The sequence below is a fragment of the Trichomycterus rosablanca genome, chromosome 7, assembly GCF_030014385.1.
Source record: "Trichomycterus rosablanca isolate fTriRos1 chromosome 7, fTriRos1.hap1, whole genome shotgun sequence".
NCBI classification, from domain to species: domain Eukaryota; kingdom Metazoa; phylum Chordata; class Actinopteri; order Siluriformes; family Trichomycteridae; genus Trichomycterus; species Trichomycterus rosablanca.
In genome coordinates, this window is record NC_085994.1 from 12,014,209 (window position 1) to 12,030,427 (window position 16,219).

General features: G+C 37.5%; 1 protein-coding gene across 1 annotated transcript in view; it reads right to left on the minus strand.

Annotated features, from left to right (window-relative positions):
• Positions 1–16,219, minus strand: part of itpr3 (inositol 1,4,5-trisphosphate receptor, type 3) — a 64,146-nt gene that overhangs the window by 40,121 nt on the left and 7,806 nt on the right. The window contains exons 3-21 of the mRNA XM_062998401.1: positions 15,173–15,294; positions 14,967–15,053; positions 12,298–12,456; positions 10,970–11,068; positions 10,714–10,797; positions 10,407–10,553; positions 10,013–10,108; positions 9,891–9,929; positions 9,643–9,785; positions 8,463–8,562; positions 8,139–8,299; positions 7,005–7,146; positions 6,544–6,705; positions 3,741–3,913; positions 3,506–3,625; positions 1,993–2,178; positions 1,578–1,829; positions 984–1,128; positions 442–583 (exon numbers count right to left, since the gene is read on the minus strand). Coding sequence (XP_062854471.1) covers positions 442–583; positions 984–1,128; positions 1,578–1,829; positions 1,993–2,178; positions 3,506–3,625; positions 3,741–3,913; positions 6,544–6,705; positions 7,005–7,146; positions 8,139–8,299; positions 8,463–8,562; positions 9,643–9,785; positions 9,891–9,929; positions 10,013–10,108; positions 10,407–10,553; positions 10,714–10,797; positions 10,970–11,068; positions 12,298–12,456; positions 14,967–15,053; positions 15,173–15,294 — 2,559 coding nt within the window. The remainder of the gene's footprint in view (positions 1–441; positions 584–983; positions 1,129–1,577; positions 1,830–1,992; positions 2,179–3,505; positions 3,626–3,740; positions 3,914–6,543; positions 6,706–7,004; positions 7,147–8,138; positions 8,300–8,462; positions 8,563–9,642; positions 9,786–9,890; positions 9,930–10,012; positions 10,109–10,406; positions 10,554–10,713; positions 10,798–10,969; positions 11,069–12,297; positions 12,457–14,966; positions 15,054–15,172; positions 15,295–16,219) is intronic.

The following is a 16,219-nucleotide window of genomic DNA, read 5'->3' on the forward strand; positions in this document are numbered from 1 at the left end:
TACACTCATTAATTTAATGACTGCAACATTTACCACAGTTACATCCATCACCTTTCCATTTAACAATGTTCTTTAATCGACCCCAAATGTATTTCCCATTTTGCTTGAATATTTCAGCTGCATAATAGTCTGGGGTTCCCATTGTCATATATTGCACTTCATAAAGAACCCCATGTTTCCAGTGGGAGATGGGTCTGAACTGCAAGAAGGCCAGCCAAGCACCTGCCCACTCTTCCTCCCGTTTTTATACTGCCCTTGTCCATCTTTTTTGGAATGCATTGCAGGCATCAAATCTGAATAAATCACTTCTTTGTTTTTATTTGCATTTTGCTCCCAACTTTGGAATTGTGGTTGTAGGGGTTATAAAAATTGTTGTTGTCGGTTTACTGGGAACCCTTGCTACAGCATTTTAAACTTCATAAGTGTTTATTGAGGACTTACTGCCATCATCAGTGAATGTAGGACTGGTCAAAGCAGGGTTGGGGATGCAGTCGATGATACCCAAAAGTGTGCGTGTCAGTCGTAACAGCTCAAAGAAGCTATAGAAGCCAAAGTAGATCAAATGCCTTGCAAGGCTCACCACCTAACATCAGACAAAATGTAAACATAATGACATAAACATAAAATGTTCTTTGCATATGAAAGCACATAATGTCATAAGCATAAAACATATTGTTATTATTATTATTAAACAACTATTATTATTAAATTATATGGTTTAGTAGTATATAAAAGCAACTTATTGTTATTATTAGTATTTTTTAAATTATTATTAAATTATGTGGTTTAGAAAGATATATTAAAGCATTATTATTATTACTATTTTTTCAATTATTATTAAATTATATGGTTTTGAAAGGTGTCACATAAATACAACTAATTATTATTGTTATTATTATTATTATTAAATAATTTGATTATGTGAACTATTTTACAACTGTGTTGCAAGTAAATGATTAAGGGAAACTTCACTATAATTTTACCTCATATGTTAGTTTATTTTTCTCCTCATCAGCAAATGGAAAGTCATCATTAAGAACATTGTTGAGATATTCCTCCATAAAAGCCATGGTGTTGGCAAACTTGTTCTTCTTGTTGTCTCGTAAGGAATCCATGTGAGAATCATAACTAAAACAAAATCATTAATATATTACCAAAAACTGACAGTGGACACATCACGTAAACACTGTATATGCAGCATGTTGCGATGTTTTGAAGACCGATATTAAAATTGACTTCTTATGTCACAATGTTTGATGTAAAAAAGGAGCACAAATTAATAAAAAGAAGACTTTGCCACATTTTCTGCATGCTTTGGGGTGGTGTGTCAGCCAGTGATGTGACCCAGTCAGTGATGAAACCGAAGCTAAAAAAGACTTGGTTCTAATACAAACTAACATTGCAGCATTGTGTCCAAATGTTTGCACATGCCACTATGACTATTTTTTAATAAGTCAAATCAAATATTAAGAAACTGCATGAACGTTTCCTTCTGCAGTCTTGTGCAGAGGCTGTATTACTTTTTTCACTTAAAAAAAAAAAACAACAAAGTCGAATACTTGAAAATGTAATCGTACTCTTTGATGCTGATGGAGGTGGGGATCTCAGACCAGAGCCGGGCGTACTTGACAGGAGTTACCAGTTCCTGAGGGTCTCTATCTACATGAGCATGCAGCATGAGTCTGCAGAACGAGGCCCGCAGGTTATATGGAAGGGTCTCGTCCATCATACAGAGGGAAATCAGCTCCACGTCCAAATATTTGGAGATCTCATCTATGGCCAGATACTGACGGTCTGAGCACATCTGAGCATACAGCTTTAGCTGGTACCTAGAGGAGATAAAGGCTGTTGTCAAAATGTTGTATGTCTATTTCAAATACAATAGTGAAAGATCTTAATACTATATTCATACGTAAATATTTTGGCCCACCAAATGTTTTATTTACAAGAACATGAATTATAAACTTGCTCCTCTCATTCAGAGAGAAATACCTGTAGTATGTCAGCACATTCTCATCATGCACATTTCCTTGTCTAGCCTCGTGTGCAAGTGCACGAATGCTCTTCTCATGAGTCTGGTTGGCTTTATCAATCCAGACCAACCAAATCTCCTCCTCCTCTGTAAGGTCCTCTATTAGCCCAGGGATGTGGTGTGGGTTATCTTTACTGAGGCGTCGTCTGCACAGAAACACAGTATATAATATATTGTTATGCATTATGTTAAGTTATGCATGTTTTCTCTTTTTCTCCTAATCTAGTCATTTCTATTGCACAACTGCAAGTCATCTGCCACTTGGACCAACCACCCCCACTCGGACTGAAGAGAGTCACAGACTACATGTGTGCATTTGCCGGCTGCTTCTTTTTGTTTTGGTCTTTTTTGCTGCCTGTATGAGTCTAACAGAAAGCAGTATTGTGTACAAAGAGGCACACAGTGCTTTTCAATGAATCATTCACTCATCATGCAGGTGCCTTAACCAGCCAGCAGCAGCCGAATTTGCAGAAGCAATTTTTACATTTACATTAAATGCATTTAATAAAAAAATAAAATATGCTAGCCCACTATCTTTGAGGTCCAGGGTTCTAATCTCAGAGGTGCTACCAGCAATTCAGGTGTCAACACAGACATCATTGGCTACGTCTGGGAGGTTGAAATTGATATGTGCATTGTCCGTGCTCTCTCACTGCCGGTCCCAATCCAGGATACTATAAGGAGGGGTTGTATTAAAAAACTGTGTATTATAAAACTGTGATAAATCAGGAACACAGACTATAATGATCAGCTGTGGTGACCGCTAAATACGCTAATATACAGCCTTCAAGGTGATAGCTTTTCCTGAGAAGTCAATTTTTTAGCAAGACAATACCAGGACTCATACTGCACACGCTACAACAATATGGCTTCGTGGACGCAAAGTGCGTATGCTTACCCTACGGCAACCACAATGATCCACTGTGGTGACACCTACATACAAGAGCAGCCAAAAAAAAACATGTATGACATTTTGCAAACTCCTTTATCCAAAGCAACTTTCAGTGCAAGTAATTAAAGGGGTTAAGCCTTGCTCAAATAGCCAAGAGTAGCAATTTGGGTAGGGTTTGAACCAGCAATCTGTACCTTAACCACTGGGCCACCACTGTAGTTCTCAGCTTTGCTGGGTTAGCGCATTAGATTGCTGCACCACCCAGGTGCCCCAGTTTAGTAGATTTTTTAAAAACAATAGGTTACATCTTGCAGAGGAAAAAATGTCACATTGCAGCAAATTTTAGTGCACAATTTTTATTAATTTGCTTTAAATAATCAAACTGAGAAAAAAATACAATATTAATTGTGACATCACTTTTTTCATATGCCATGTGTTTACTAACAAAACATGGAATATGACCAGGGGTGTCCAATATGTGATATATGTATTATTTATATCTGCCAAGATTTCACAAATTGCTAAATATTTTGGTGGAATTGCTTATAGTACTAGTTATACATGCGGGAGATACAACTTACTCTGTTTTGATGAGGATGTCCTGGTTTTTGGCATCCAGCACACACTTGCAAATCAGCTCCTGTGTAACTGGGATGGCTACGTGATTGGATACACACAAGTCTGACAAGTAGTCCAGAAACCTAAATGTAATCAAGTCCATAAAGAAGCAGAAATCGTTACAATTCTCATAGCTCATTATTTCCTGCTTAGTAAAACACTTTGGGGAAAAAAAGTTTCAACTATGACACCACTAACCTGGGTTCTCTATTCCTGCGCACAAGGTTGACGAAGGTCTCCACCTCGGTTTTAGTAATGTGTTTTTCCAGCAGCTTACGGTTGTGATGCAGCAAAGCTGTGATTGTGTCCTCAGCCAGAATGTCATAGCCAATCTGAGACTGCATCATCCCAAACTGTTTAGCAATGTCCTCCTGGTGGTCAAATAAGAGCAGTTCTAAGTTGTACCTACTGGCATTGCTTATATAAATCATCAATGAAAGTCTGCATTTGTTTGTCACCCACAATAGACAGCGTTTGTTTTGTAATTCCACAATCATTAATCAAGACTGTACTTCAAAATCTGTTGTACAACCCCTGGCAAAAATTATGGAATCACCACTCTTGGAAGATGTTCTTTCAATTGTTTAATTTTGTAGAAAAAAAAGAAATCACAGACATGCCACAAAACTATCATTTCTCAAACTGTCAACCCTCTGGCATTAAGAAACAATAAAAAAAGAAACAAATATAATAGTTGTGGTCAGTCACAATTGCTTTTTTTTAGATCAAGTAGAGGAAAAAAATATGGAATCACTCAAATCTGAGGAAAAAAATTATGGAATCATTAGAAAACAGTGCACCATTATCACTTTGTTGCACCACCTCTGGCTTTTATAATGGTTTAAACTCTCTGAGGCATGGAGTTAACTAATGACAAACAGTATTCTTCATCAATCTGCCTTCAACTGTCTCTTGCTGTTGCCAGATCAGCTTTGCAGGTTGGAACCTTGTCATTGACCATTTTCTTCAATTTCCACCAGAGATTTTCAAATGGATTGAGATCCGGACTATTTGCAGGCCATGCCATTGACATTATATGTTTTCTTGAAGGAAAGTTTTCACGTCCTTTGCCCTATGGCAAGATGCATTATCATCTTGAAAAATGAAGTCATCACCACCAAACATCCTTTCAACTGATGGAATAAGAAAAGCGTCCAAAATTTCAATGTGGACTTTGGCATTTATTGAAGACCATCTCCCCTGTGCCTTTACCCGACATGCAGGCCCATATCATCAACAACTGTGGAAATTAACATGTTTTCTTTAGGCAGTTATCTTCATAAATTTCATTGGACAGACACCAAACAAAAGTTCCAGCATCATCACCTTGCCCAATGTAGATTCGCGATTCATCACTGAAGATCACTTTTATCCAGTCACCCACAGTCCACGATTGCTTTTCTTTAGCCTCCTTTAACCTTGTTCTTTTCTTTTTAGGTGTTAATGATGGCTTTTGTTTGGCTTTTCTGTATGTAAATCCCATTTCTTTTAGGTGATTTCTTACAGTTCAGTCACAGACATTGACTCCACTTTCCGGCCACTTGTTTCTCATTTGTTTTGTTGTGCATTTTCTGTTTTCAAGACATATTGCTTTAAGTTTTCTATCTTGATGCTTTGATGTCTTACTTGGTCTACCAGTATGCTTCCCTTTTACAACCTTCCCATTTTGTTTGTACTTGGTCCAGATTTTAAACACAGCTTACTGGGAACAACCAACATCTTTTGCGACATTCCACAATGATTTATCTTCTTGAAGGAGTTTTATAATCCTTTCATTTGTTTCAACTGACATATCTTGTGTTGGAACCATGATTCATGACAATCTGCTTTGTGCAACAGCTCTCCGAGGTGTGAGCACTCTTTTTAAACTGAAGAATAATTAGCAAATCTAATCTGCTGCAGATGTTTTGTTTTTAAACTGCAAATTACAGAGTGATTCCATAATTTTTTCCTCAGATTTGAGTGATTCCATATTTTTTTCCTCTACTTGATAAAAAAAAAGCAATTGTGACTGACCACAACTATTATATTTGTTTCTTTTTTTTATTGTTTCTTAATGCCAGAAGGTTGACATTTTGAAAAATGATAGCTTTGTGGCATGTCTGTGATTTATTTTTTTTCTACAAAATTAAACAATTGACAGAACATCTTCCAAGAGTGGTGATTCCATAATTTTTGCCAGGGGTTGTATGTAACGGAATTAAACATTTCAGCCAAATTTTACAACATGCAATTCCAACGCTTCACCAGCAGAGGTCACCAAACCAACACTGATACTACTAGCACAATTACTTCCACTACTACCACAATTACTTCCACTACTACCAATACTACTACTAGTAATAAAAGTATTTAAATTTACATTTTCAGCATTTAGCGGACACTTTTATCCTAAGTGACTTAAATTAGTGTGACAGTATATTGTCTAAGCAATTGAGGATTAAGGGCCTTGCTCAACAGTCCAACAGTGGCAACCTGGCAGTGGTGGGGTTTGAACCAGCGACCTTTCGATTACTAGTCCGGTACCTTAACCGCTGGGCTACAACTGCCTGCCTAACAGTAAAAACTAATAGTGATATTAGTTTTTATCATGCAGTATTTTGCAATATCAGGAGCTAGTCTGCTACCAGCAAAGACTTGAGAAAGCTGGCACATCTGTGCACCCACTCATCACAAAGCGATACCAGGGTAATGACATGACTTGCAGTATTTTTCATTTGTCAGGATCATTTCCTTAACTTTGATTTACAGTTTGCTTCCAACTCTAAATCAGGACAATTATAAAAAGCAGACAGGGTTAAAAGCCTTGCTTAAGGACCCAACAGTGGCTGCATAGCAGAACCTGGATTTAAAGCTCTACCCACTAGGCTACCACTGTCCGCTAAAAAAACCCATTGCACTTTCAAACCTCTAACAGTGTTGCATATAAACGGAGTCTTATTTTTTAATTCATACAAGAATAAGAAATTGTCTCATAGCACTGTAATGTTTATGTTTAGACCTGGTTTTTGCGGTAATCCTCTTGGGAGTGGCGGAGGATTCTGTAGCACAGCCGGAGCATGTACTGATACGGAGTGTTCTTCTGATCTGCCAGGTCCTCCAGCTTCAACAGAGGTGGTTCTCCATCTCTTTCTTTAAATGGAGACTTAATGATGCCAAATATCTAAAAGTAGCCAAAAACACACTACTGAGCATGTATTGTAATTAAAATCATATCAATTTAAATGTACACTTAATCACCCAAATAATGAAGTCAAATCATGTTTTAGAGGGTTTTTTTTATTTTAAATTAATTAAAGTAAAAACCTGAAATTTGTTCATTGTTGTTCATCAGCAATTTTCTATTTGAAATATCTGTATAATCAAAATCACACTTAAGTATCAAAGTTCTGTCTAAAATAAATGCTATATGATCAGACTTAAAAATATGTCCTATTTGAAAAATAGTTTTAAATGCAACACCTGTTTGAGAATATTCTGCTCTCGCATGAGTTTTTGTCTTTCACGGTTTGGTTTGATCATCACTACGTCCAACACAATCTGTCCAGTGTTCGACTGATCCACCACAAAAAACACCAGATCCTCCAGCAGCTTAATGGCAAACCTACAAAAAAGAGACATTTCAAAAATTATAGAATATATATATTTGTGAACTACATATTGCTTCATATACACCGATCAGCCATAACATTAAAACCACCTCCTTTGTTTTATCATCTCCACTTACCATATAGAAGCACTTTGTAGTTCTACAGTTACTGACTGTAGTCTATCTATTTCTCTATATGCTTTGTTAGCCTGCATTCACACTGTTCTTCAATGGTCAGGACCCCCAGAGGACCACTACAGAGCAGGTATTATTTGGGTGGTGTATCATTCTCAACACAGCGGTGTTGAGACACAGCAGCGCTGCTGGAGTTTTTAAACCCCTCACTGTCACTGCTGAACTGAGAATAGTCCACAAACCAAAAAAATATCCAGCCAACAGCGCCCCATGGGCAGCGTCCTGTGGCCACTGATGAAGGTCTAGAAGATGACCAACTCAAACAGCAGCAATAGATGAGCGATCGTCTCTGACTTCACATCTACAAGGTGGACCAACTAGTTAGGAGTGTCTAATAGAGTGGACAGTGAGTGGACACGGTATTTAAAAACTCCAGCAGCACTGTTGTATCTTATGCACTCATACCAGCACAACACACACTAACACACCACCACCATGTCAGCGTCACTGCAGTGATGAGAATCATCCACCACCTAAAAAACACCTACTCTGTGGGGCCAGTGAAGAACAGGGTAAAAGCAGGCTAAAAGGTATGTAGAGAAATAGATGCAGCATCCAGTGTTGTCCTACATTTTTCCTACATTTATGGCATTTAGCAGACACTTTTATCCAAAGCAATTTACAGTTAACAGCCTTGCTCAAGGGCCCAATAGTTGCAACACGGCATCCACTTTCCAATTACTTGTACCTTAACCGCTGAGCTAACACTGCCCATGGTAAAATGTTGTACCCCAAAATGACTTTTCTCAGCATTAAGTTGTATATATAGTTTATTTCTTATTTTGTTAGTGTATTTAATGTATTGACTTTACTTCCGATCTGTTGGAGAAAGCAATCCAGATTTGAACTTGTCCACAACAGTGCTCAACATGGCGCTGGCATCGTTAGCAAAGTCCAGATCTCGAATCTCCATGCTGGGCACAGAGACGATAGCAAATGCCTCTTTGTCTTCTTTAGTGGCGCAAGTGCCCAACTATAAAAAGAGGAAAACAGTACAACCGAGACTATAATATTAAAAGACATTGAGAGGTAAATAAACAACTGTTTCATGAAGAATTGACATATAAGATTAGAATGTATCAAAATTCAAGGCTTGAATGTGTAATGAATCACCGCGAAACTGCATTTGTTCCTACCATCAAACGAATGGGTCTTTCTTCATCAATGTCTATGGGAACATTAGTGCTTTGCATCCACGTGTTTGTGCACAGATGTCGGAAACGCACATAAGAGTTTCTGTAAGAAAGAGAACAAAAACAAAACAGGTTGCAGTACAAACTATTTGAAGGATTATTTTAGATTTACATGAACAGGTCAATAACTGTGTTTTCTTTGTTTGTTTGTTTATTAGGATTTTAACGTCATGTTTTACACTTTGGTTACATTCATGACAGACACGGTAGTTACTCATTACACAAGGTTCTTCAGTTCACAAGGTTATATCGAACACAGTCATGGACAATTTTGTATCTCCAATTCACCTCACTGGCACGTCTTTGGACTGTGGGAGAAAACCGGAGCTCCCAGGGGAAACACACGCAGACACGGGGAGAACATGCAAACTCCACACAGAAAGGACCCGGACCACCCCACCTGGGGATCGAACCCAGGACCTTCTTGCTGTGAGGCAACAGTGCTACCCACCGAGCCACTGTGCCGCCCTGTTTTTCTTTGTAGTAAGATATTAAAGTAACTGTATTTTGCAGAAGCAGAGAAGCAGCATTAATACTTTTATTTAACTTTTATGTAGGTAGTTTAATTATTTTATTAGAAGAATGGATAAGTGCTTCACATTATAAGGTGCTACAAGTCACCTTCTAAACATTTCTTTTTTGTAATTCTACTGTATTTCTGCATTTCCCCTTTTCTTATAATCTAATTGCATCCAATTGCATCTCTCTTCTACTGCTGCAGACCACAAACCTGACCAAGGAGGGCTATACCAGGAGGGCTGTACCCGGGGCTGTAATGAGGAATCCCTTAAGCGTTCCCTTAAACTCGAAAATAGGCAATAATTTCATTTCAGATAGCAAAAGATCTCAGCAGTGGTAAACTGGGGTGTTTTACTGCTGCCCCACCAGAGTGACCCCGCCTTCTAGAAGTTGTACTGGTTAATATTACTCATGGTGGCATCAGCACATAATTTGTCCCTCCATAAGCTTTTTTTAATTGTTTGTAATAACTAAAGCTGTATCCCAAACTTGTAGCATGTACTAGACACTTATGTAAATAATCAGGTAACTGTTTACCTTAAAAATCTTTTAAGAATCAAATTAGATGTAAAGGCACTTAGTGAAATATTGTGCATATCAGCACCTTGGCACAAACGAGTCAGTCTTCTGCAGTGTGGTTGGATCCAGTTCAAACAGTGAGGCAATGTCATTCCCATGAGGCACTGGCACCAGCTTATACTTTATCCGTTCCCCCAGGCTCCTCTTACTGGCGAGACCGTTTTCCGCCTGAGGATCACACAGCGATTCAGAATAACACAGATAAAAAAAGACCAAAGAAACACAAACTGGAACAATAAACGTCATCATCGTGAATGTTCTTTAACGCAACACCTGTATTTCAGCATTGTCTCCTTTGTAGCCGGGATTCTCCTGTTTAAAAAAAAACATAAAGCTATTAAAACACAATGAATAAATGATAACTGCTGTTTTTATTTTTAAATAAAATACTTTACCTCTGCTGCAAGGTACAAGCCTGTCGCCAAATGTTTAAAATGGTACAGACTGTTCCAATGACCTGCTCCTCCTCGACATGGGTCATGATGCACTACCTGCAGAAAAAGCCAAAAAGCAATTAACATCAGTATCAATTATACTTCTTTTTTACCTACTGATTAAAATGTGAAAGAAAATATAAACATTCCATATCAGGTTTAAATTGTGTGATTATTTTAAAACCATAATTACAGTCGGTCACTTAATTATCCATTGCTTACTGATACTGTTCGATTTTATTATAGTTATTCACTGAACATAGATTTATTTCAACATTTAAACTGATACAGAGCGCTTTTGCACAAACCTTCAACCAAGCTGCACACATCTCATTTATAAAAACTCATACAGTACCTCCACTTCCCATAAAGCATTAGAACTGGTGGCTGAAGTAGCAGACTGACGCAGTGTTGTACGCAGGAAAACGTGCAGCTTGCCCTTGTAACCGTCACAAGTCAAAAACTTCTCCTGCTCTGCATGAAAAAGTCGTACCACATCGCCCTAGACCAGAAAAAAAGGAAAACCACTAATTTATCAGCTGGCTTACGTTGAATTTGCTGTAAAATAATATTAGTATTAGTAATATGTACTTTACAGATAAAAGATATCAAACCAGCAAAAAAGCAAGACTATGTGGATAAAGATCCTAAGAAATACTCACTCCTTTAAGAACTTCATCTCTGTGGTCGCTGAACATCATGAACAGGTTGATCTTCCAGCTAGTGTTGCCATTCACCGAGTTGATCTGTAGAGAGCAGAGTCACAATTATCTCGTCACTTGGATCAAGTAACAGATTTCCCATTTGTCAGAAGTTATTATTATACAGTTAGTTTTACATACAGATGTAAAATGTTTGTAAAGTAAAATTAAATCTTATCTTATCTTTTATAGCACCTCATATCAGAAGCATAAATACCTCTTTGCAGCCAAGATGGTCTTGGAGTTCATAGTCACTGGCATGTAAAGGCTGTCCGGCATTAACTGGGTTCAGGACGACTTTGTCACCAACCACCACCTGAGGATTTTGAATTCATGTCAGTACAATGTCAGACACATTCATAATTAAGAAATTGGAGACGTGGATATTTGGCTTTTTCCGTCTAAATCAATGCTTTACATTCCACTACACATACGTTTTACTTTAATTAATTATTAAAACATTATTGTGGAATCCTACTTAATGTTAGCAGTTCAACACCAGAAATAATACAACAATGGAGTGAGAGAATTTGTTTGAGAGAAATCAATATTCATTCATTTATGTTGTACCACTGCTTTATCCTATTAAGTGCCAAGGTGGATCAAATTCACTAGACAAATGGCATTAAACACCCCAGACAGGTCACCAGGGAACAAAGGGCAATTTTAGTATCTCCAATTAACCTGACTGCATGTCTTTGGACACCCAGAGGAAACCCACACAGACACAGGGAGAACATGCAAACTCTACAAAGAATGGACCCGATGTGCTCCACCCGGGGAATCAAACCCAAACTCTTCTTGCTGTGAGGCGACAGTGCTACCCACCAAGCCACCATGCTGCCTAAAAATCAATATGCAACAAATAATCCAAAGTCATATTCATTTCATTTTCACCACTGCTTTATCCTGGTCAATGCTGTGGTCAGTTTGGTTCCTTCTGAATCACCCGACACAATGCAGTAACACACTCCGAACATGGCACCAATCCATCGTGGGACCTCAGCCACTGCCCCCAACCCCCAGACATAGCCAATCATATCTGAATGTAGACACACAACTGACTGAAAGCACCAATGGGATTTCAAACCCCGAATCCCAATGGTAGTGGACTTGCGGAATTTACCACTGTGCCACCCAGGTGGCCCAAAGTCATATTTTATTCATATGTTAATGTGTATTATTCAACTAGTAAAAGACACAACAGCCAAAATTTAGTTTGGACTTAAAAAGGTAATTTCTTCATGCTAGTTTATCTAATAAACACAGCTGTCAGATAAAAAGAGAGTTTGACAGCTGAAAGTTCTTTTGAAAGTGAGCCTGACTTTGAGGTGACTACATCATGGTCACTAACACAGCAGCACGGGTTCTGTTTTCTGGCCTTTATTGTTGTGACAGATGTGATTTAAATCTAAGCATCGTGTAGAAGGATTAAAATAAGTTTACGTAATCAAGGTCAGGAGATAAAAATAGACCTGATTTGCATGCATTTTAATACAGCAGCTTGTGGTAAAGGTGTGTGTGTGTGTGTGTGTGTTGCAGTACATTGTCTCCATTGGCCCTAAGCTTCCAGAAAGGCTGAATAAACAGCCAGGATCCCTCGTTGCCTGTACCATCCAGAGTGACCCGCATGGCATTTTTCTCCAGTAGAGCTGGCAGACGTTTATTAACTGTCAAAAACTTGTTGCTCTTCATGTGCAGGAGCTGAGAACAAACCAAAGGAAAAATAAAGCAGTCATATTAATATTACACATAAAAATACAAACAAGGTTGAGGTAACACTGGGCTTAGTCTTTAAAAGAGAATGTGATGTGTGGGAAGTAACTATGTATATATTTAGTAGCCTATATGCCAATCATTTAATTAAAGGAGATCTTTAAATTTACAAAAATATGATGGAGGAATTATTTTAATTTAAATTAGATTATAGTAACATACATAAAAATAATATGTACCAAATGGCAACAATTATAATTAAAAAAACAATTATATATGGATCAATGGATGGATGGATAGATAGATATGTAAAAATACAAAAATACCTACATATAAAAATATTGGCATTTATTTTCGTTGTATGCATTTTTGCAGACAATGACTAGTCAAAATAAAAATATGCTTTTAGACACTGTATAATTCAAATAAATCATTTTTAAAGAACACAGTACTAATGCTTAAACGTAAAAAAAAAATTTGAAATCAAAATTTGGAGGAAAAATCCAGATTTTCCTATAACACAGTAAAGGTTGGCAGTTCCTGCAGCAGAAAACATCCCTATTTCATCACTGACTCACCACCATGCTTGACCATAGGGATAAAATTCTTCTGGTCATAAGCTTTGCCTGTCTTGTGCCGGTAAACCGCTTCAGAGACCTAAATTCTGGGCTCCGAAGTGACTAATCAAATGGATCATATGACCAAACAATTCCAGTTTTGATTCGTTACTTTTTAAAACCATGTGCCAGAACTCTGCAGGACTCTCTGAATTCCGTCCGGCATATTCCAGTTGACCCTTCCTGTGCTTCTAGGTAAAATGCCATGCATCTTGGAGTCCAGCCATGAAGTTGTTGGTTGTTAAGTGATCTTTTCATGGTTGCCACGGACACATTTGTCCCAGCCTTCATCAGATCATCTTTGTAAGACTTGCAGTAACACAGGGTTTCGCTTGTCCTGATGAGATTGCTTAAGCCTCGGGATAAAGTTTTGGGCTTCTTCCACGTCCAGGCAGGTTTTCTGCAGAGTTTGAAACTTCAGGAAAATACTTCCAATTATCTCTCTCTTGGAATGTTCACAAATCTACTTATTGTCATTGCACTATTTATGCAGTGAAATGATCTTTTCTGTCAGCTTTTGCGAGTGTCCACCATGGTTGCAACACACCTTAAAAACTTTAATCTTTGAGTAGTGTTTATATGGCAGTTCCCAATGGTTTCATGTTGTAACCCAACTTTAGGTCATATAGCCTAGCAGTAGGTATTAAGATCAGCAGAATTAGTGACATAAAAAAAATATCCTGCCTCTCCAAAATAATTCATATTTTATTTTCTTTTGTTATTTGCTGCATCCTTTAACTAATACGTTCTATATTTAATAAAAACTACTATAAAAATACTATATAAACACACGTGACAGGTTCAAGAATGCTCAAAGGACATGTCTAGAAGTGACACTTAGCATGTGGTGGGCATGGCTTATCGGTTCCATGTGGCTTATTAGGTCCTTGTCTGTTGACAAGGTGGCGTCAAACAGTAACGGAGCAAAGACAGAACATTGAATTTTGTTTCAAATTGGAAATAACCGCGATGAAGAGGCACAAAATGCTAATGAAAGTGATGAAAGCATATACAAGTGATGAAAATATTTACCACAGTTTTAGAGTGTTGTGTGTGTACATACAGTATATATATATATATATATATATATATATATATATACATATATATATATATATATATATATATATATATATATGACTGATGAATTAGTGTGTCTGATGCATCTCTTTCTCTACATCTATTTGTGTGTTGGTTTTATTTTGAATGGCCCACAAGAAGCAGTAGAACATTTGCGTGTTCCTTTTAAGACACTGAGCAGTATCAGTGGAGAGTCCTGTTTCCTAAACTGTGAATGTAGCTGCTTAGACTTTATCAGTAGCTGCTTTGACTAACTCTGAGGAAATGTCTCACCATTTTATTGCTCCCTTGAACGTAAGAGTTCTTTGTGTGTCGTTTAACAGCTTAGCAGAAAACCTTATCTCATTTGCTCTTTATTCTCTTCTTCACAGAGTAGTTTACTAGTAAAGTACACAATGTGTTTCCCACTAAATTCCTTTTAAGAGCTTGGTTTTACAGGGTGTGGTTTCTCAGATATTAGAGTTCAGAAACAATCAATTTGCAGAGAACTGGATGCCTGGTACTCCAACAACTCAATTCATAGAAAAAAAACAAGGGTAAAGAGAAATCTTATGTCTTGTGGAGAATTTTTGCATAAACAACTCAATCCAGGTCACATCCAGAAATATTTCATTCATTTATATTTAACAACTACTTTATACTGGTCAGGGTCCAGTGGGTACAGCACTACATGAACAAGGCTGTTGCAGGGCATCACACACTCCAAAAGTCACTCACAATTACTTCAAACTAAGAGCCATTCAAAGTAACTAGGTACAGTATATTATAATTTTTGATGAATACTGATACAGTGACACTTACCTGAATGACACTACCATATTTAACCACATCACCATGGACTTTTTTGTTCTCTGCATCATTTTGCTTCTGTTCCAGGTTGGATGCATGCTGAAATGTTACAAAAACACATTTTATATACACAGTGACAAAACAAAAATGATAATGTTATTAATTGTGAATTATAAGAATATATTTTGCAGACTTTATCTTCTGCTTTTGGTTTTTACCTGAAGTTTTTGAAGTAGCACCAGGTCTGCAATCTTGTCTTTTTCATGCTTGGCCTGTTTTGCTTTCCAGTACTGCTTCTGAGCTGAATATCGGTTCATAGGATAGACCTTAAACAGGCAATCTAGAAAAAAAGTGTTTAAGTAAATTTAAAGTAAATCTTCATTTATCTAAATGTGCTGTCTGGGCATTTATTATGACCTTATATTTGTTCATGTGTTTTGTTCGAGTGTTTGTTCATGTTCCACGTCTAAGAAGCAATGTAGTCTCTTTAATGTGTACTTACAATGACTGAATAACCTAAGTAAATGATTTGGCTACTGAACTTTCTCTTACACATAAATATAAGAAAACTAACTTTTAATAAAAGCAAACTACTGTTAGGAAAATAACACGCCAGATGGAAAACTTGCTGCTGCAACAGTGACTCCTACTGTCTGCTTGAGTGCCAGCACATGTAACAACAGAATACAGCGAGAGTAGCAAGACACTTTTTGACCAATGGGACCAACCAAACTAGAAGTATATTTGACTTATTAAGATACATAAAACAACAGTAGCTACAATGACTTTGCCTTGACATGATCACAGGTGTATTAACAGGTGCATTTTCCCCCTAAACAGTGAAATTCCAACAACTGAGGTTGGAGATTTGCAGAAGAAAGTAGCATTTTGGGGTCACCAAGTCTCAAGATTTACAAGAACCACCCTTATGCCAGCAAACTAGTTGAAATAAGTGGAATGAGAACGTTTTCTTTTTTTCATGTCAACACAAAGTGAATTTGGCATATACAGGGGTTGGACAATGAAACTGAAACACCTGGTTTTAGACCACAATAATTTATTAGTATGGTGTAGGGCCTCCTTTTGTGGCAAATACAGCGTCAATTCGTCTTGGAAATGACATATACAAGTCCTGCACAGTGGTCAGAGGGATTTTAAGCCATTCTTCTTGCAGGATAGTGGCCAGGTCACTACGTGATGCTGGTGGAGGAAAACGTTTCCTGACTCGCTTCTCCAAAACACCCCAAAGTGGCTCAATAATATTT